Here is a 22,123-nt window from a genome sequence, read left to right on the forward strand (position 1 = left end):
CTTATGCATTTAATAACCAAATTTAATAGTGCAGGAATTAAAGCTGGAAAGTTTTAAGAATAGAAATTTGAGAAGGAAGAACACAGTCTAGAATCCTGCTCTAGAGTTATTGCCTAAGGGAGAGTAAGTGGTTCTATTGAATCATAGGCCTATCTAGTTGAGCATAGAGAAAGAAACTGGGGCAGGGAAATCCACAACATATACCATATAACATGCATGGAATAATGTACATGCCCTTAAAGCTAATCTATTCATTGACCCCCACCATTATGATAGAGATCATATGGTGACTAAAGCAAGATGAACTCAGAACTTGTGAAAATGCATGGATAGGATGTAAGTATGAGCTTCAGTTTCTTTTTTATAAAATTCATGGATGCCCCCTTAGAGAAATATGCAAAGGTGCAGCTGGTTATTCTTTAAAGTCTAGTTTGCTCTCACAATCTCGAATAAACTGTTTACTTCCCTACTTTTGTGGTTGAATGCAATCATTTTTAATATTGGGATCTTTTAATACTTGCACAGTCAACCTTTGCATGTTTTGACTCTTATATTGTAATGTATTTGCTGCAGTCTTTCAGACTGTTGCTGTCAGAAGTTCAGTTTAACAGGGGGTGTCCATTTAGAGCACTGATGAGTCTGAAGAATGTGAGGTAAGACCTAATAAGCTTATCTTTTTCCTCTCCTTTTTCCTTTGCTATCGTTTTGCATTTGCCGTGTAAATAAAAGTGTTATTCTCATTCATTTCCCTTTTCTTTTAAAACTAAAACAAGTTGTTTTGAAAATCTCCATTAACATTGAAGTAGTTTGAATCATTTGCCTTTCAGTTAATAGTGCTTTTTAATAGCTTAAATGAAAGTAGGAGACTTGAAATCAGGGAAATAAAATATTAAAGGTATGGTGAGGTGTCACGTTTTGACCTACCTTTCAATATTTCTCCCCGAGTTGTGTCAAACCTGTCCTACTAAAATATATTCAGCTATAAGGGATTTCAAAGTTTTGTAAGTATGTAGAAGAGTGTTTTTACTTCTATTTTTTGCCAAGTTATTAGGTTTTAGAAGAGGTAAGTTTATACTAATCCTAATTCTGTTAAGCCTCATTGAATTCTTGTCCATGGAAGAAATGGCCTTTTCTGTAATGTTTAAATATTTTGTGCCTTGTATGTAGGGAGGGCAATCTTAACTTTGTGCACCAGCAGCTGTAGCAATGCAGAATAAATGGAGGGGAATATGATGGCATGCTTATGTGCCCTGTTTCAGTACACCTTAATACCTAGAAGCATTTCTCAAGCCAGATTATGCATCTGCACCTAATTCATTTGTCGGTTTTAAAATATATTTTGCATCTCTTTTACCATCAGTTATGGCAGTGACATCATTATATCCATCAGTAGGTGGTGGTGATATTGTTTTCTTATTGCCTCATGCTGATTGGATAAATTGATGTGTTGTAAAAGCTTCCTTTTCACTATATTTTTGCTGATTTGAAAGTCATTGATTGCCGAGCGACTACAAGATTTTTGAGGTAAGAACCTGTGTTTACAGTTTAATACTTTTGAATTGTTAAATAATGTTTGTTTTTTTAATTTACTGTGCTTAATTGTAAACTAGGGATGATGTATTGTATGTAACGCCTTGAATATTGTTAAAGTTGTTTTTTTCTAATGTGTTGGCATCTGCTGGTGCTAACAATATGGTTATTTTATTACTTGTGAACAATTTACTTGCTCTTCCCAGAAACTTAGCTTGTAGGCAATGTTAATCCAGTCTTGACGATCCAAGTCCTAGCAGACCACCGTAAGTCAATTCACTTCAAAGGATGGATTGTAGTCTGTTCAATTTCTAGTAGGAATTCTGGACAGTAATGTTTTTTTTATTAAAATTTGAATGTTTTATCTGTACTTAAATCATTATCTAAAATTATGTCTTATAATTGATATTGTTGACAAATTTTATGTCAACGTGCTTTTTATGATCTTGTGATTAATGCATTCTCTGTAGCATTCTGATGCTCTAAACATTGTCCCTAATGAGTAAGAATCTTTTTTTAATTTTTAGAAACTAGAAGAAGAAAAAGGAAGGAGAGAAAAAGAAAGACAAGAAGTTGAAAAAGAAAGAAGAGATAGAGAAAAGGAGCGCGAACGAGAAAGAGAAAGGAGAGAAAGAGAGAAGGAACGTGAGAAAGAAAAGGAGCGTGAACGGGAGCGAGAGCGTGAACGAGAACGGGAGCGAGAGCGGGATCGCGACCGTGATCGCGACCGGGACCGTGACCGTGAGAGAACAAAGGATAAGGAAAGGGAGCGAGACCGTGAAAGAGATCGCGAACGGGATAAAGAGAGAGAAAGAAGCCGGGACCGGGAGAGAAGCAAGGATCGAAGTCGATCAAGGTGATCTTTTTAGGGAAGCAATCCCTAATTTCAGTAAATTAGTTACATGAAAATATTGTCTCCTTTGATATGCTTTTGAAGGCCCTGGTTATAGAGTCATACCGTGTGGAAACAAGCCCTTCACGCCATCTTGCCCACACGTAATGGTAACTCTGAAAACGAAGGTACGCAATAGGCTTGTGATCGACACTGACACGAGGTGCTGCCTGTCGAGCATTCGTCCTCGTACTGATTGCCTGATGGCTGAGAAGCAATTTCAGCCATCCCATTGACTGAACATTGATAGACATGTTTTAATAAATAGGGCTGTTTTTTTTTTTCAATTTTGTTTCGGTGATCACGATACTGACCAAGAATGTCTGATGGGGTGTGGGGCCAAAAAGACTAAGAACCACTGTAATAGATTTAATCTGCAATCATTTTTAGAGGCCCAGTATGACTTTATATATCCTTGCATTTTTTTAAGCAGCAAGATCTTAAGTCAATTTCACCGGGTTATTACTTTTCCATTGGCGAGTGGATATGTTAATGAAACAGGAAGTCGGGTTGAGTTATTTAAAATCCGTATTTAACAACGCAAAATTGTACATCAGTATTCTTATAGCATTTCCGTACAAAATACGGAAAATCCGTACTACTTGGCAGCTCTGCATAGGATTCAAGGCGAGATAGCTTAATGGATAGAAAATTGGCTTAATGGATGGAAGGCAGAGGGCGATGGTGGCAGGTTGCTTCTCGGGCTGGAGGCCTGTGACTAGTGGTGTGCCTCAGTGATCGGTGCTGGGCCCATTACTGTTTGTCATCTATATCAATGATTTGGATGAGAATGTACATGGCAAAATTAGCAAGTTTGCAGAAGTGGGTGGTATTGCAGATAGTGAAGATGTCAGATATTGTAGCAGGATCTTGATCGGTTGGCCAAGTGGGCTGAGGAATGGTTGATGGAATTTAATACAGAGAAATGTTAAGGAATTTTGGAAAGTATAACATGGGGAGAACCTACACAGTGAATGGCAGGGCACTGGAGAGTGTTGTAGAGGGATCTAGGAGTGCAGGTACATAGTTCCTTGACGGTCAAGTCGCAGGTAGACAGGGAGGTCAAAAAGGCTTTTGGCACATTGGCCTTCATCATTCGAGAGTATTGAGTAGAGAAGTTGGGTTGTCATGTTGTAGTTATGTAAGGCATTAGTGAGGCCTCATTTAGAGTATTGTGTTCAGTTTTGGGCACCAAGTTACAGGAAAGATATTGTCAAGTTGGAAAGGGTACGGAGAAGATTTACGAGCATGTTTTCAGGACTCGAAGGTCTGAGCTACAAGAAGTTGAAAAAGCTGGGACTATTCCTTGGAGCGCATGAGGAAGAGGGGTGATCTTGTAGAAGTGTATAAAATCATGAGGGGAATAGATTGGATAGACGTAAAATCTGTTGCCCAAAGTAAGGGAATATGGTGAAGGGGGAAAAGACAATAGGAATCTGAGGGGTAACATTTTCGCACAAAGGGTGGTCAGTGTATGGAATGAGCTGCCAGAGGAAGTAGTTGAGGCAGGGACTATTCCAACATTTAAACAAGTAGACCGGTGCATGGAAAGGACAGGCTTAAAGGGATATGGGCCAAGTGCAGACAGGTGGGATTCTATTAGTCTGTTAAATTTCAAGATCTGGATGATTCTTTTTGTAAGCTTTGATCTGCCTGTCGCGTTCCAGGTTTAAACACAGCGCTGCCAGTTTAACACATTTAAACAAAGAGCTGTATGCTACAGCGCTCTGGGTTCTAAATATAGCGCTATGGGCTTTAAACATAGTGCTATGGGTCACAGACTGTTTGGGAAAAATCTTGTATAACAATGAGTCTTTGGAATTCTCTTTCTCAGTGGAAGTTGAGTGTTTGCTTATTTTTCAGGCAGTGGTAGAATTCTGGATAAGCCTAGTGGTGAAAGGTTACCAGTGGGATTGCAGTTACATTGGGATCGGTCTTGATTTTACAGAACGGTGGGTGGGCTGAAGGGGGGGGAGAGGGAGAGGCGAAGAAGGAGAGAGGGGGGAGGGAATAAGAGAGAGGGAGAAAAAAGGAAGGAGAGTGGGAAAGGGGGAGGGATGGGGGGAGGGAGAGAGAAGGTGGCTTCCAAAATGGTTTCTACATCATCATCTGGTGCTAAAAGCAGGAAGCAGCCGTTCAAACAGCAGTATACAAAGAGATGGCAATGAATGCACTGTCAAGTAAGGTGCATGGAAGACATGACAATTGGTAGAAAAGTTATGCATTCTTGTACTCTTACATGGGTATGACCGCACATTTTTTTAAAAAAAACATTTTTTTCAGCAAAATGGCATTGCGTAAAAATACTTTCCTTAGCAAAATACTGATTTTCAGGTACTAGAATACTGAAATGCTCTGACAAAACTTGGCAGCTCTGCCCATGCGATGTAACCTTTTATTGCAGCCTAACATGTGGAACCTTGTCAAATGCTTTACTGAAGCCCATATATACATCTACAGCTCTACCCTCATCAACCTTTCTAGTCACATCTTCAAACAACAGTTCACCTCGATCTTTTTCAATTGGTTCCTATAATGGGGGGGGGAACCTGGATGCTATTAGCTTTTCTCTCCTGATCTTTTTATTTTGTTCCTTTTACTGTTTTTCCCTTTGAGCACACTGTTCATAAACGCACTCCAATATTCCTGTTCCATATCTACACAGCAGGAATGTCCTGCTTTCTTTTTAACCAGTTTTGTCTGTTATATAAATTCAAATCATAAACGTCTTCCTCTCGTCCTATTCTATTTCCTCTCTGTGTTTTCTCCATCTCCCAAACAGTCATCAGGTAGGAAGAATGCGAAGATGGTTTCTCGAGTTTATTTGGTACAAGCGGTGCATTCTACCTTGGTGCCGGAGGTGTATCTAAGATTCAGTTACTTATACTTAGCTGTTTATTTAATGGCTCCAGTTTTCAATGGACAGGAACATGTTAACACTGCTTATGTGTATGAATCAGTTACTTAGATGTAATGGAAATTTGCAGAGAGAAAAGCCGAGAAAAGGAGAAGAAAAGAGATCGGGAAGAAGATGAAGAAGAAATGTATGAACGCCGGAAACTTGAGAGAAAGCTCCGTGAGAAAGAAAATGCATACCAAGAGGTGGGAAGCTGAAATCAGTACTAAAATAGGGCCAGTTATTGTATGATTGGAGATACATGAGATAAACTGCCAGAGGCAGGTTTAACCTGTCCGGGTAATCTTGCCAATGTTTGATGTTCTGTAGAGGGACGTTTCGGGTTAGGACTCTTCTTCAGACTCCTTGTGGTAGGAGGGGAGAAAACTGGGAAAGAGAGGTAGGGAGAGGACAAAGCCTGGCACATGTTAAGTAGATGGGTGGATTGGCAGATGGGTGGAGTAAGTGGTAAAGGTCAGAGATGTAACGGAACAAAAGGGTGTCCAATAAGGAGAGAAGAGGAGTGAAAAGTAAAGCCGGTGGAAGAAGGAAGAATATTAGTGGAAGGAGACGGTGAGGAAGCAGAGGAGGAGTGGAACAGTACTAGAAAAAAGATGCACATCAGGATGGGGAGATGGAGCGCAGGAAAGAGCGAGAGGGTAGTGGGAGTTTTATTTGAAATTGGAGTTTAATGATCATACAATTGGGTTGTAAGCTACCAAAGTATAATATGAGGTGCTGTTTCTCCATTTTGCATGTGGCCTCACTCTGGTAATGAAAGCGGTCCAGGGAATGGGAAAGGGAGGGAGTTAAAATGGTCAGCAGCCAGGAGATCCAGCAGACCCATCATAAGTGTTCGGCAAACCGGTAGCCTGGTCTCGCCGGTGTAAGGAAGGCTACATTGGGAGCACCAAATGCAGAAGATGAGGTTTGAAGAGGTGTATGTTAACTTCTGTCGCACCTGGAAGGACTCCTTTCCTTCTGTAATGGACTGACTTTTCAACTTTAAAGCCCTGTCCCACTGTACGAGTTCATTCAACAGCTCTCCCGAGTTTAAAAAAAAAAAATCAAACCTGAGGTAACCACGTAGAATGAACGTAGCGGGTACGTCGGAGCTCGGGGACGCCTCTTAGCGGCTCGTAACGCTAACGGCAGGTACTCGGGAAACGTGGTAAGCTTTGGAAGACTCGTGAAGATTTTCAACATGATGAAAAATGTCCACGAGATGCCCCGAGTATCTACGAGCGGCTATTTCCGTAATTCTCTGAGTTCTCTGATCGAATCAGGGCAAACATGGGGGTGAAACAGGGCAAACATGAATGAACTCGTACAGTGGGACAAGATTATTGGTTAACACTAAAAATAATTTGTTTTTAAAGCATTTTTGCAATTAGTCATTTTTCAGACCTAATGACTTTTTCAAGTTAATTTCAAGATTTTAAAGACACAATAATATTGATGTCTCATAACGGTTGCTGTTATGGATTAGTATCTTCCTTATTATTTCAATTGGATTTCAAGATGCTGTGTAATATGGAATGGTGGATTTGTTTAATGTTTGGCCTTTTGATCCAGCGTCTTAAAAATTGGGAAATAAGGGAACGGAAGAAATCCAGAGATTATGAAAAGGAAACTGAAAGGGAGGAAGAAAGAAGAAGAGAAATGGTAAGTGTGACCTACTGAGAAACTTAAACCAAGGCCCAAGAATTATCCATTGACAAGCTATAGCTTTCAATCAATCCGTCATTTCTGTTTCTGCTTTGTCATAATTGAGGACCTTTTCCTATTGTAGATTATTTCTATATTTAAAATTTCAAATACAAATATGAAACTATGTTCCAAGCAGACAATTGGATCCAGTTATCTGTTACCATGTCCTCCAAAGTGTCGCCAGTGCAAGTTGAAACATTTTCATTTGAGAGATCATTTTCCATCAACAGTCAAAACAAAAATTCAACAATGTCCTTTATAAAGCAGGGCATGCGATTGGCATCCCATCTTTCAACCTAAACCTCCATTCTCTTCATCGTATTGTGATTGTGGTGTGTGCTATCCACTGAATCATACTCAACGTCATCTTCTAAACTGTGAGATCTACCTCCAAGAAGGATGAGGGCATCTGGAAAGATAAACACCACCATCAATAGGTTCCCGTCCAAGTTACACATCACGTTGACTTGGAAGAATCCAGGTTCAGTCCTAATTTCTCACATTTCATTTTCACTGGGACTAAATCGTGGAACTTCCTACCTAATATTGACGCAGCTGGTAAAGCTGCTGCCTCACAGCGCCAGAGGCCTGGCTTCAATCCTAACCTTCGGTGCTGTCTGTACAGAGTTTGCACGTTCTTCCCGTGACAGCCTGGATTTCCTCTGGGTGCTCTCCTTTCCTCCCACACCCCAAAGATTCATTGTCCTCTGTAAAATTGCCCCGATTGTGTAGGGAGTGGATGAGAAAGTGAGATAGCATAGAAGTCGTGGTCAATGGTACGCTGAAGGGTCTGTTTTCATACTATATATATCTATCTATATATATATATATATATATATATCTATATCTATCTATATATCTATATCTATCTATATATCTATATCTATCTATATATCTATCTATATATCTATATCTCTATATATATATATAGATATAGATCTATATAGATATAGATCTATATAGATATAGATCTATATAGATATAGATCTATATAGATATAGATCTATATAGAGATCTATATAGATATCTATATATATATCTATATATATATATCAGAACATGCCACCTTCCCAAGGTAGGCCTCAGCAGCAAAGCTAACGTCATGAAAAGTGAAGAAATAGAAATATAAAAATTGTTTTGGTTTGTGGACTGTATCTCACCATGATGATTCATGCAGTGTATTAAATTTGGCATATGCTGTTGTGTGTGATGTGCATATATGGCACTTCTTTGAGTGAGGCTTTTTAAGGAGCATTATGAGTATTGCGTATTTGAAGTATTGTGAGCATTTTTGGGCCCCATATCTGAGGATGTATGTGCCAATGCTGGAGAGGGTCCAGAGGAGGTTTACCAGAATGATCCCAGGCATTATTAGGCTAACATATGATGAGTGTTTGATAGAACAGGGCCTATAAGCGCTGGGGTATAGAAGGATGAGGGGACCCCTCAATGAAACTTACCGAATGGTGAAAGGCCTGAATAGAGTGGATGTGGATGTGGAGAGGATGTTTCCACTAGTGGGAGAGTCTAGGACCAGAGGCCATAGCTTCAGAATAAAATGACACCTTTAGAAAGGAGAGGAGGAAGAATGAGTTTAGTCAGAGGGCGGTGAATCTGTGGAATTAATTGCCACAGAAGGCTGTGGAGCCCGTCAATTAATATTTTTAAGGCGGGGATAGACAATAGGCCCAGCACCACCATGCAATGTGATCATGACTAATCATCCCGAATCAGTACCCCGTTCCTGCCTTCTACCCGTATCCCCCGACTCCACTATTTTTAAGAGCCTTATCTAGCTCTCTCTTGAAAGCATCCAGTGAACCTGCCTCCACTGCTCTCTGAGGCAGAGAATTCCACAGACTCTCAACTCTCTGTGAGAAAAAGTGTTTCCTCGTCTTGATAGATTCTTGATTAGTATGGGTATCGGGAGTTATGGGAAGAAGGCAGGAGACGGGTTGAGAGGGATAGATAGATCAGCCATGATTGAATGGCGAAACTTGATGGGCGGAATAGCCTAACTCTGCTCCTATAACATGAACATGACCTTCTCCACGTGTGTTTGTGTGGCTTTTTGCTGCTGGCTGAATAGGTGGTACCGAGAATGAAATGTTGAAAGTGGGTCATTCCCTGTCAGTGGTCTTGGCCTGAGCAATTGGTGTTTGTATCATAAACTATGCTGCATGTCATTCTACTGGTTGGATTTGATTAATTCTAAGCCATCAACTGTAAATAATTTGCCACTTCAATGCACCTTTATTGTCCACAGACAAAAGAGGCAAAAAGACTGAAGGAGTTTTTGGAAGATTATGATGATGATCGAGATGATCCAAAATATTACAGGTGAACCTGGTCTCCAGATCTTCTGCAGTATCACCAGCCTATATTTTCTCATCTTGTGCTGACATATGTGAATCAAATTTCTGGCTTAATTGCAGAGGGAGTGCTTTGCAGAAACGCTTAAGGGATCGAGAAAAAGAAATGGAAGCGGATGAAAGAGATCGCAAGCGAGAGAAAGAGGAACACGAGGAGATTCGGCAGCGTTTGTTGGCTGAAGGGCACCCTGATCCCGATGCAGAACTTCAGAGGGTAAATTATGGCTATTGAGGCTGCGCTTTTTATTAAGAGCTATGAATGTTGTCAACAAACATTTCAATTATGTGAAACAATAAAGTTGTAGCTGCGTTCAAATACATGATTTGAATTAAATAAATAATGAAAGGCGTTTTATTTTACAAGGTACAATATGGATGAAGACTCATTTTCTAATAGTTTTAAGTAGAAAAATCAATACTACATTCCTGTGTTAACATCAACTGGGCAACAGTTATTGCACAGCTAAAGAAAGTAATCTCTTTATCTACCATGTACTGATCTGAAGCTTCCTCAAAAAGATGCATTTGAATGGCGGAGCTCAACCACTATTCATCCCACATGTGGATAGATGCAACCAATAATCATTTGATTTATCGTAAGAATTTCCAGCAGATACATGAACTTGTTAGTATACAATCTTTTATTCAAAGTCGGGTCATGGCCAATATAACACAGAATCCCATGACAAACTACTTGGTTTTGAAAGAGAAGGCAATATTAACAACCTCTGGGGAAACTTTCTCTTCCCACATGGTAATCTTGAACGAGTAAAATAAAAGGTCAGTCCCCTCAAATATCTGGTAAGAACATTGTCACGTAAAAGCAAATAATTCATACGCCCAGCCATTATTTGTTTATTGTTGCAGCATCTCTGGATAGAACGTGATACTAATTGCCGTACTAGGCTGCCATAGGCAAGGATTAGTTTTACACCATCATTGCAGGGTGTTTGACAGAATTTGGGTCATTATGGCTTAGCTATTTCATCAATAAGTAACAGCCACACAGACATGGAAATCTCTGGTTGGTGTCTAGCTGTCTGACTTAGTAGTAATAAGAGTAATAAAACTCTTCAAATAAAAACAGCGTTGAAAATACTCTGCAGGTCAGGCATCATGTGTGGAGGCAACTCCCGTCTCCACCCCTTCCACAGAGACCGTTCCCACCGCAACTCCCTGGTTAACTCATCTCTTCCCACCCAAACCATCCCCTCCACCGGTACTTTCCCCTGCAACGCAGAAGATGCAACACCTGTCCCTATACCTCCTCCATCGACTCTGTCCAGGGACTCCGACATTCCTTTCAGGTGAGGCAGAAGTTCACTTGCACCTCTTTCAACCTCATCTACTGTATCCGTTGTTCAAGATGTGGACACTTATACGTCGGCGAGACCAAACGAAGACTGAGCGATCATTTTACAGAATACCTTCACTCAGCCCGCCTGAACCTACCTGATCTCCCGGTTGCCGGACAATTTCATTCTCCTTCCCATTCCTACACAGACCTTTCTGTCCTCGGTCTCCATTGTCAGAACGCAAATTGGAGGAACAGCATCTCATATTTCGTTTGGGCAGCTTGGGCAGTGGTATGAATATTGATTTCTCTCACTTCAGGTAGCCCCGGCATTCCCTCTCTCTCTCTCCCCCCCCCCCCCCCCCCCCCCCCCCCCCAACTCGCACTAGCTTCTCCTTTTGTACCCTCCAATCAACAAACCTGTTTCCTTTACCATCGTTACTTTTTTGCATATCTTTTATTTATTATTCTTAGTCTCTCCACATCATCGTCTATATCTCTTGTTTCCCATATCCCTAACCAGTCTGAAGAAGGGTCTTGACCCGAAACGTCCCCCATTCCTTCTCTCTGGAGATGCTGCCTGTCCCACTGAGTTACTGCAGTCTATCTTCGAAACAAAGGTAATGTTTGTTTCCTGGGGGACTAGGCATTGTTTAGAGTGGAGCTAATGCTATTTACTTGCTATCCACAGATGGAACAGGAGGCAGAGAGGCGGCGGCAGCCGCCGATCAAACAAGAGCCAGAATCCGAGGAGGAAGAAGAGGAGGAAGAAAAACCGGAGAAAGAGGAACGCCGAATGGAAGAGGAAGAAGAGCCTGAGCAGAAACCCTGTCTTAAACCCACATTGCGCCCTATCAGTTCTGTCCCATCTGTTTCATCGGCAAGTGGCAACGCTACACCGACTACTCCTGCAGACGAGTCTCCTTGTGGCATTATCATTCCACACGAGAACTCTCCTGATCAACAGCAAGAGGAGCAGCGGCCTAAAATTGGGCTCAGCCTGAAACTAGGTAATGGATTAAAGAGTTTAGTATGTACCTGCCGCTGCTCTGTGGCTCCATGTGCTTTTGTATTCTCATTCACACGGCATTTAAACAGATTTATTTTCTCAATTCAAGTATAATGCAGACTAATAATATGAAAATCTCAGTCTGCAGACTAGCAAGATGTTCTGTAATATGAGTACTGGCAATCTGATCAGTTACTGGTGGGGAGCTGGCACTATAAATAGCTTGCATGTTTATAGATAAAACAAGAATGGGTGTAATGGTGAACTAAAACATATAGGTGTGGGTGAGCTGAGGGTCACAGAGGAAAAAGAGCCCTGCATTGCTTTTATGACTTTATCCGACACTAACTTCATTGTAGGAAAGCTTTTTGCCATGATTCCTAATACTGATAACAGAATAAAGTTGATCTCTGCTATATTCAGTTCATGTAATTTAGAATACACCTTTACATGCTCTCTGTATTTTGTGGTCATGCTGATTTATCACTGGGCCTGATTTATCTTTTCTCTGTTTAGGTGGCTCCAATAGCCCGAGTCAGCCAATTTCGGTGAAAAGAAAGAAACTTCCCGTTGATAGCGTTTTCAATAAGTTTGAAGATGAAGATAGTGACGAAGTTCCTCGGAAGCGGAAGCTCGTCCCTTTGGATTATTCGGAAGATGAGAAGGGTGCCTCCAAGGGAAATGTAAATACAGAAGAAAAACGAAAACACATAAAAAACTTGATTGAGAAAATTCCTACAGCTAAACCAGAACTTTTTGCCTATCCTCTTGACTGGTCTATTGTGGACACGGTACGGTTCTCTACTTGTATTTGTGAACGTTTCACCAATAAGAATAACTGCAACAAATCTCTATTCCCAATATCCTGGAATTGTGGACAGAAGTGAACGGTATATTGCTTTTTGTGTCAGAAGGAACTGCAGTTGCTGGTTTAGCCCAAAGATAGACACAAAACGCTGGAGTAACTCAGCAGGTCAGAAAGCATCTCTGGAGAGAAGTAATGGGTGAAGGTTTGTGTTGAGACCCTTCTTCAGACTCTCTCAGAGTCTTGAACCAAAACGTCACCTATTCCTTTTCCCAGAGATGTTGGCTTACTCCAGCTTTTGTTTTAGTCTTAGTATCTTTATTCCATTCATAATTCATAATTTCATCTTTCCTGTTCTGATGCAAGAGAGTAATACGGTATAAATTATCTTCATCAATAAATATCTTAAGTGTGCTGAAACGCCCGATGACATCCCAATCCGCCAGGAGCTGTGCGCAATGTACCAGCTTTTTGAGTAGAGCCTTGGTCTGCTCCCACTTGCCATCCTCTGAGGGACCATTTCAATCCTCTCTAGCCACTTGCTTCCCTAGCTGGCTTGACCTTGGAGTACCCAGCAATTGGGAGGAATTGCCAGAACGGCCCAACTATTTAATGGGTGAAGGCTGTTTGGGGAGATGCATGAGGAGCACTGTGATGATTTCAGCTGCAGGTGTGACTTGCCATCAACCATTTGCCTGGGCCCCACCCCATCCCAGAACATCCAAGTATTCCTGGCAATTGCCCCAGACTGGACGCCAGGGTTTTAGTGTCCAGGGGACCACTCCAACCAATCTCAGGGCTTCCAGTACACACACCCATACTAGACTGACAGTTCCCAGGACCCACCTGATCTCGCATGGCTCCAGGAAACTCGCCCCGTGTTAAGTCTGAGATTTCTGGCTGCCACCCCAGCAGATCCAGCAAATACCCATCGCATCCCAATCCAGGAACACCACACCTCATCAGACCCAAGGTACTCACAATACATCCCATGCCAGACCCAGGATTGCCAGGGTCCATTCCATCCCCCGGGGCAAAGTACTGGTGGGGACAGGTCTGGAACTGTACAACAGTGGCGTACAGTATTGGTGAGGACGGGTCTGGCACTGTATAACAGTTAAGGACAGTACTGGTGGGGATGGGTCTGTCACTGTACAACAGTGGGGTACAGTATTGGTGGGGACAAACTTGTCACTGTATAACACTGAGTACAGTATTGATGGGAATGAGCCTGTCATTGTATAACCCTGAGGTATGGTACTGGTCAGAAAGGGTCTTTCACTGTATAACATGGATGGAGTACTGGTGGGGGCGGGTCTGTTGCCATTAACTCTGATACAGTATTGGTGGAGGGAGAAGGTGGGTTCTTTGCTGTAATATTGGTAACCTACTGGTGGGGGACATTTATGCATAACATGGGTGCAATATTGGCGGTATTGCCTTCTTGAAACACTGCAATTTTGTGGAGGTCTTTTAAAGAGCTGCCTCTGTAAAATTCTATGCGTTCCAGCCATGATTTTCTACCCAGATTTTATTCTTGAGGTGGACACATGCATGGAATTGAAGCATAGTGGTTATTATGGGCAGTCATGAAGGAATTGTGTCCAGCTCTTGTTTCTTGTGAACTGCCCCTTGGAAGTGATTTGGCTTGTAAAGGGCCTGTCCCACTTTCATGTCCTAATTCACGACCTCTGCCGTGTTTGCCCTTGACTCGTACTCGCAGCATGGTCATCGCGAGGTAGCAGGTCGTGATGCTAGTCGTAGGTACTCGTGGCATCAAGTAGGTCGGTGCCTTTTTCTAGCTTGATGAAAAATGTCCACGAGTAAAAAAAGGTTGTGAATTAGGTCGTGAAAGTGGGACAGGCCCTTAAATTTGGACCTTTCTTCAAAAAAATGGGAATACAAGCTGAGATCTGGCACCCTGGCATTGCAGGCAACCAGAATAGATGTTTTCCTTTCAAAACTGTAATGGGCTTTGTTCTACCCAAAGGGCATCTTGGTGACGCAGTTCCTGGAAGCCAGTATGGTCCCATGAGCTTTCAATCTCGAACTAAGTAAATTATTCCAAAGAAAATTACTGACTATCATCTTGGTAACTAGACATGCCCTGAGGTTTGTCTTGCCAGTAACATCAACGGTTCAGAAAATGTATGTATGTTTTCACCTATGTACTGAAGATAGACGCAAAATCCTGGAGTAACTCAGACTGTGAAGAACGGTCTAGACCCGAAACATCACCCATTCCTTCTATCCAGAGATGCTGCCTGTCCCACTGAGTTACTCCAGCATTTTGTGTCTATCTTCGTGTCAACCAGCATCTGCAGCTCCTGCCAGCACAGGTATGTGCTACCTTGGAAGTATATGCTAACTGGTATATGACACCAGTCTCTTCAAGCTAAAATTCCTGCGAAATTAGATCTGTTAACAAGCTTTTTATGTTCAAAGCTTCATGAGCTGTTTTACTAGAGAAAAAAGAGGCAGGAACATCTTAGCAGGAGACCAATCAATCCAAAGATTTTCAGTGAGATTAACTCCCATTTTTGAAAAAACTCTAGAGAGTGTGTTTGTCCTTCTCCTCGGACATTCCCTATGCTTCTATCCCATGCATAAACCTGGTGATCCTTTGCTGTGCTCTTTAAAATTGCAAGCATATTGATTGAAAGATAATGCATGGAAATAGATTCTTTAGTCCACTTTACCCCATGAGTCCATGCATCGATCAGCCTATTTCTATGTTATTCCACTTTTTCATCCATTCCCTCGCACGAGTAGCTATTCACAGGCCAACCAACCTACAAACCCGCACGTCTTTGTGATCTGGAAGGAAACCAGAGCACCGGAAACCCACGTGGTCACAGGGAGATGTACAAACTCAGTACAGACAGCACTTGAGGTCAGGATTGAACCCAGATCTCTTGCTCTGAGATGCAGCAGCTCTTCCATCTGTGCCACAGTGCTGCTCTACTCTTTAAGTAGGGAGACCAGACCTGTAAGTACTGCAGAATGAGTCTCACCACAACCCTGTTTAATTTGAGCAAGATATCTCTGCGCTTATACTTGAACACAAGTAGAAAACAAATGAAAACCGTATTACATTCCAGTGAATTATTTGAACAGAGTTTGTACGTTCTTCCTGTAGTGTGGGTTTTGTCGTGGTGCTCTGGTTTCCTCCCACATTCCAAAGACATGCAAGTTTGCAGGATGGCTTAGGTAAATCATCCCTACTGTGTAGTGGAACTGGTGTACAGGTGATTGTTGGTTGGTGCAGCCAAAGGGCCTTTTTCCATGCTCTATCTCTAAACTAAACATGATTCACAGCTTGGGCTTCATGACTACAAGATACATATACTGCTGTATGAATCAATTGTATTAATATTGATGATATTGAAATATGATTAGCATATTTCAAACTGAAGTTGAATAACTTTTTTTGTTGTGCATTCTGACTTTATAGAACTTGATGGACAGACGCATTCGACCATGGATCAATAAAAAAATAATAGAATACATTGGGGAAGAAGAAGCAACGTTAGTGGACTTTGTTTGTTCTAAGGTAATCTATCTTAAAAAAAAAATTTTTTTTTTTAATGAATTTGTTTATGTAAACTGCAGTCCCCTGTGTTAAAAACATTCACCTCTGCCACAACAAGCATGTATCTAAGCACTCTAAATTTTTGAACTCACGGGTCGAATCTGACAGAGCTTTGACTTTATTATAATAATAATAATAATAATATATTTTATTGTCATTGCACGTCAGTGCAACAAGATTTAGTATGCAGCTCCAACCGTACAATCCTGTACAAGGAAAGCAGGTAGAGACCAGAGGGATCTAGGAGTATAAGAAGACATCCTTGAAATAGTGATGCAGCTAGATAGGATAGTGAAGAAGGCTCATGGCATGCTGGTGTTTATCAGCCAGGGTATTGAGTATGGATATTGAAACATCACATTATAGTTGTACAAGATGTTGGTGAGACTGCACTGGAGTATTGTGTTCAATTTTGCTCACCCTGTTATAGGAAAGATTAAGCTGAAAAGACACTTGCTGAGTCTTGATGTTGGCAAGACTCGGGAGGGGCCCGAAATTTTGGAGGCCTGGACTTTATTCCCCGGAGTGCAGGAGGCTGAGGGGTAATTTTATAAAATAATATAACATCGTGCAGCTTTATGAAGTTGTGATGCAGATACAGGACTTTGGCTTGGCAGCATGTGGAGTATTGGGTACAGGTCTGGTCGCCCCTTTGCAGGAAGAATGCAGAGATGGTTTATCAGAATGATGCCTGGATTATGGGGCATTACCTACAGGGAGATGTTGGACAGAATTGGATTGTTGTCTCTGGAACGGTGGAGGGGGGAACCTGATGGAATTATATAGAATTATGAGAGGCATGGATAGAGTAGGCAGTCAGAATCATCTTCCCAGGATGTAGAATTCAAATACGAGAGGGCATAGCTTTAAGATGAGAGGGACAAAGTTTAAAGGAAGTGCGCTGGGCAAGTTTTCTTTTACTCAGAGGGTGGTGAGTGCCTGGAATGTGCCGTCAGGCCTGCTGGCTGAAACAGATATGTTAGATTTTTGGATAGAAGAAGTCTTGACCCAAAATGTCACCCATTCCTTCTCTCCAAAGTTGTCTATGTTTGGATAGGTATATAGATACGCTGGGGATGGAGGAATATGGGTCACGGGCAGGTCACGTTATGGTCTTGGCATCATGATCGGCACAGAAGTTGTGGGCTGAAGGGCCTCATCTTGTGCTGTACTGTTCTATATTCTATCATAAATAGATGGGGTGAATGCCCATCTTTTGCCCATGGTAGGATAATCAAAAACCAAGGGCATGGGTTTAAGGTGAGAGGAGAAAGATTTAGTAGAAAGCTGGGGGGCAACGTTTTCAGCACAAGATGGTGCTGAGTATATGGAATGAACTGCCAGAGGAAGTAGTTGAGGCAGGTGCATGGATATTTGAAAGACAGATACAATAATGGCAAAGGTTCAGAGTGATGTGGGCCAAATTGGACTAGCCAGGATTGGTTAGCATTGACAAGTTGGACCAAAGGGCAATTGTTGGTGGTGTGGGACTTTATTTTCAACTGAGATATTTCAATGGCATGACTTGCATGTTGGATTCAAACTGTAGCCATTTTTAATGGAAGGAGTCTTAAACTACTTGATGTGTAGGAAGGAACTACAGATGCTGGTTTAAACCAAAGACAGACACAAAAAACTGGAGTAACTCAGCAGGACAGGCAGCATCTCTGGAGAGAAGGAATGGGTGACGTTTCGGGCCCAGACCCTTCTTCAGACTGAAAGTCACGGGAAAGGGAAACGAGAGATATAGAAGATGTAGAGAGATTTTTTTTAAATGAATGAAAGATATGCAAAAAAAATAACGCTGATAAAGGAAACACGCCATTGTGAGCTGTTTATTATGTGAAAATGAGAAGCTGTGGTGTGACTTGGGTGGGGGAGGGATAGAGAGAGGGAATGCCAGGGTTACTTGAAGTTAGAGAAATCAAACATTCATACCACTGGATCAAACATTCATACCACTGGGCTGTAAGCTGCCCAAGTGAAATATGAGATGCTGTTCCTCCAATTTATGTTTAGCCTCACTCTGACCATGGAGGAGACCTAGGACAGAGAGATCTGTGGGAATGGGAAGGAGAATTAAAGTGTTTAGCAACTGGGAGATCAGGTAGGTTCAGGCGGACTGAGAAAAGGTGTCCATCTGCTTGATGTTCTCCTTTGCCCACCTAATTACTTACACTTAGACTACTCGTAATTTAAAATGTCTGTTAAACTCAAAGTTAGCAGTACTGCTCGAACTCAAATTTAGTTCAACTGGTGTTAATATACTAAATGAAAGCCATAAGTTGGGAGGCGTAGTTGAGTGTCTACTCCATTCATTCTACGCTTATGCATTGATTTCTGCTGTGCACTCAGTGGAGCCACAGCATTAAAGGTGTTTTAGAAAACCGTCATAACTAAATATCATATCTATAAATCAGTTGTTAAAATTTGTGGTTGAACAATTTTTCTTTCACAGGTGATGGCCCACAGTTCACCACAGAGCATTTTAGATGATGTAGCCATGGTAAGTTGATTACTATTTTGTCTGAGATAGATTGTTAGTGCTCTCACGTCGGCTTGTGTGTTATCTGGTAGTTGAACTTTCTTCACACTGCCTGTTGTTTTACATCTTTTGACCTGTTGAGTCCGTAAATGGGTATCTCCTATTAACTTGTCTCCCTGCCCTGACATGTCCAGTCAATTCTCTCAAATATGATTTCCCCAGCTGCCAAGCACCAAGTCACAAAATACAACTTAGTTCATAATTTCACGTCCACCTGTCTGCAGTGAGAATATTCAACAGGCCATCTCCTCAACAATTCTCACCTTACCAATGCCGAACCCACCTTCAAGTCTGAAGAAGGGTCTCGACCCGAAACATTGCCTATTTCCTTCGCTCCATAGATGCTGCCTCACCCACTGAGTCTCTCCAGCATTTTTGAACCAGCCTAAATATAACACGTGTTTCTGCCTCTTTCGGGCAGTATGATTTCACACCCCACCCACCACCAACTATTGAAAAATATTTTCCTCATCGCCCACCATTCTGCTATCAATTACTAATGTATTTTTCATATGATTTTCGATCCCTCTGCCAAGGGAAATGGGTTCTTCCTGTTTGCTCAGTCGGGGCCCCTGATAATTTTGTACCTCAATGAGATTTTTAGTCTCTGAATATTCAAAAGACGATCTGAATTGATTCCTTTGATAACAACAAACTGTTACTATTGCCGACAGTCTCGTAAATGTCCTACATCCCTTTATCATTGCCATTGTGATCAGAAGTGTGCATGTTTCTTAGTCTCTCTGCTTATACCTTGGCCAGGAAAGGCATTTATCCTCTGCCTTTTTAATAAAGGTTTGTTTTTTTCTGGTTGGCTGCCGGTGACTAGTGGTTTTCTGCAGGGGTCGGTGTTGGGTCCGTTACTCTTCACATTGTATATTAATAATTTGGGTGATGGAATGTATGGTTTTGTGGCCAAATTTGTGGATGATACAAAGATAGGTGGAGGGGCAGGGAGACTGCGGAAGGACTTGGTCAGGTTGTGAGAGTGGGCAAAGAAGGAATACAGCGTAGCAACGAGTGCGGCCCTGTGTTTTGGTAGTAGGACTAAAGGTGTAGACTATTTTCTGAATGGGGAGAGAATCCAAAAATCAGAGGTGCATAGGGACTTGGGAGTGTGGTACATGATTCCGAAAAGATTAATTTGCAGCTTGAATTGGTAGTGAGGAAGGCAAATACTTTGATGGCATTCATTTCAAGAGGAGTAGAATATAAAAGCAGGGATGTAAGCCGAGGTGCTGATCAGACCGCATTTGGAGTATTGTGAACAGTTTTAACCCCCATATATGCTGGCATTGGAGAGGGTTCAGAGGAGGTTTACAGGAATGATCTTGTGGATGACTGGGTTAGCATTTGACAGCTCTGAGCCTTTTTTTGTGGTAGAGATCGTAATTCATTTGGGTAAAGATAAAATAGGAATTGGTTCTAAATTGGAATTGGGCCAATTTTAAGGTGAGGTGCACAGGAAACAGCTACGTGAAGATGAATCACGGAGGGTAGAAGGAGACTCGTGGGATGTGGACAAAACCTGTTCTGGCGTAGAAAAAGGGATGGGTTGCCAAATCCAGAGTCTCCAGACAACAGAGTCCATGGAGAGTGAGATTTTAAAAAAGGTGCCTGGTGTCAGGAGCCAAAAGCTAAATACAACAAGAGCGTATGAAGATTATAATGGGTATGATTAGAAAAGCAAAGGTGTATAAGCAAAATGGCGTGCGTGTCTTAATATTTACTAACCATCTTTGCTACAAAATGTTGATGTCAATGTTATTTAGATGAATTAGTGTTATTTATTGGATGGGATACACATCATAAAATAGAATCAGACATGTTCAATAGGGAACAGGGAGAGTCAGTAATGCCACTTTCATTAATTTGTTTCTGTATGTAGATGCTACCTGACCCGCTGGTTTTAGCATTCTTTTATTTCAGATATCCAGCAAATGCTGTATTCTGTATTCTGTTTCACAGTTCCAGCGTTGTTTATAATTTCTCTCCTCTCGTTTGGCACATCTCGTGCATACCTCCAGGTAGATCATCTCCAATTTACAAGCTGCTGCCTCCAGCCCATCACAGTCATTCTCTCTGAAGGCAGCACAAAGAGCTGGAGTAACTCTGCAGGACGAGCAGCATCTCTGTAGAGAAGGAATGGGTGATGTTTTTGGCCGAGACCCTTCTCGACCCGAAATGTCACCCATTCCTTCTCTCCAGACCTGAATGAAGAAGGGTCTCGACCCGAAATGTCACCCATTCCTTCTCTCCAGAGATGCTGCCTGTCCCGCTGAGTTACTCCAGCATTTTGTGTCCACGGTTAATACCAGCATCTGCAGTTCCTTCCTGCACAGCCATTCTCTCTTCTCTCCACCACTCCCTGTTCTTTGCAGCTTCAAATATGGATATTCCTAACTTATCCTGTTCTGACAAAAAGTTGTTGGCCCAAAACATTAAACTTCTCTCTCCACAGATGCTGCCTGGTCTGTTGAGTATATCCAGCATTCTGCTTTCATTTATAGCAGCTAGAGTTGTATTCATGGGGGAAAACATTAAAAAAAAGGTGGAGAGCTTAATTGAGGTGCATAAAATGAACACAGGACTAGGTAGAGTAAATAAGAAATACCTGTTTGCCTTAGTATAAGGGGTCAGAAACCAGTTGAGAGGTGAGGGAATTATTTTGAGCCCAGAGTGGTTTGGAACTCAATGCCAGAAAGGGTGATGGAGGCTGAAAGTCTTTAAACTGTACTTGAAGCAGTCACCTGCAGGGCTCCAGACCAATGTGCCATGGGATTGTTTTTGGCTAATGTGGACATAGTGGGCTTATTTTATGGGTTTTCTATCACTGTTTTATGATATTTATCCCATTACTGCATGGTGTTCATTGTGAAACTTATCCACACATCCTCTGCCTGCACACATGTTGCCTTCATGGTCCATAATCTGTTTTCTTTGATGATCCTCATGATTTTTATATTAGACATCTTTTGATTTTCTTTGATATGTTTGCCAGTATTTCTTTCATCCTCCCCCCTCTCTCTGTACTATAATTTCTATTTTAATATGACTCCTACACTTACTCTGTCTTTTGTCTTGTGTTCTGTGGACTTCATCACTCTGAGGGGTGTTCCAGATTTGGCAATCCCACACCTTTGTAAAAGCACATTTAAGTCAAACCTCTTGAATCTTCGGCTTCAATCACTCCCATCGTTCTGATTTATCTTTGTGTATCTTTCCCCAGTCCACTTTTGCTAAAATGTCAGTATAAATCCCCTGTATCCAATTTAGAACCTTCCCTCCTCTTTTAGGCAATAGGTGCAGGAGGAGGCCATTCGGCCCTTCGAACCAGCACCGCCATTCAATGTGATCATGGCTGATCATCCCCAATCAGTACCCCGTTCCTGCCTTCTCCCCTTATCCCCTGACTCTGCTATTTTTAAGAGCCCTATCTTGCTCTCTCTTAAAAGCATCCAGAGATCCCGCCTCCACC

General features: G+C 41.8%; 1 protein-coding gene across 13 annotated transcripts in view; it reads left to right on the forward strand.

The window, feature by feature from the left end:
* rbm25b (RNA binding motif protein 25b) overlaps positions 1-22,123 on the forward strand; it is a 65,191-nt gene that overhangs the window by 37,371 nt on the left and 5,697 nt on the right. For 12 of the 13 annotated variants that reach the window (XM_055641041.1, XM_055641040.1, XM_055641047.1 and 9 more), the window contains 9 exons: positions 2,058-2,386; positions 5,383-5,524; positions 6,894-6,983; positions 9,295-9,368; positions 9,464-9,614; positions 11,386-11,704; positions 12,220-12,494; positions 15,963-16,061; positions 18,559-18,606. In XM_055641041.1, coding sequence (XP_055497016.1) covers positions 2,058-2,386; positions 5,383-5,524; positions 6,894-6,983; positions 9,295-9,368; positions 9,464-9,614; positions 11,386-11,704; positions 12,220-12,494; positions 15,963-16,061; positions 18,559-18,606 — 1,527 coding nt within the window. The remainder of the gene's footprint in view (positions 1-2,057; positions 2,387-5,382; positions 5,525-6,893; positions 6,984-9,294; positions 9,369-9,463; positions 9,615-11,385; positions 11,705-12,219; positions 12,495-15,962; positions 16,062-18,558; positions 18,607-22,123) is intronic. The other variant, XM_055641045.1, reaches the window with a different exon arrangement.

The sequence above is a fragment of the Leucoraja erinacea genome, chromosome 9 (genome assembly GCF_028641065.1).
Source record: "Leucoraja erinacea ecotype New England chromosome 9, Leri_hhj_1, whole genome shotgun sequence".
NCBI classification, from domain to species: domain Eukaryota; kingdom Metazoa; phylum Chordata; class Chondrichthyes; order Rajiformes; family Rajidae; genus Leucoraja; species Leucoraja erinaceus.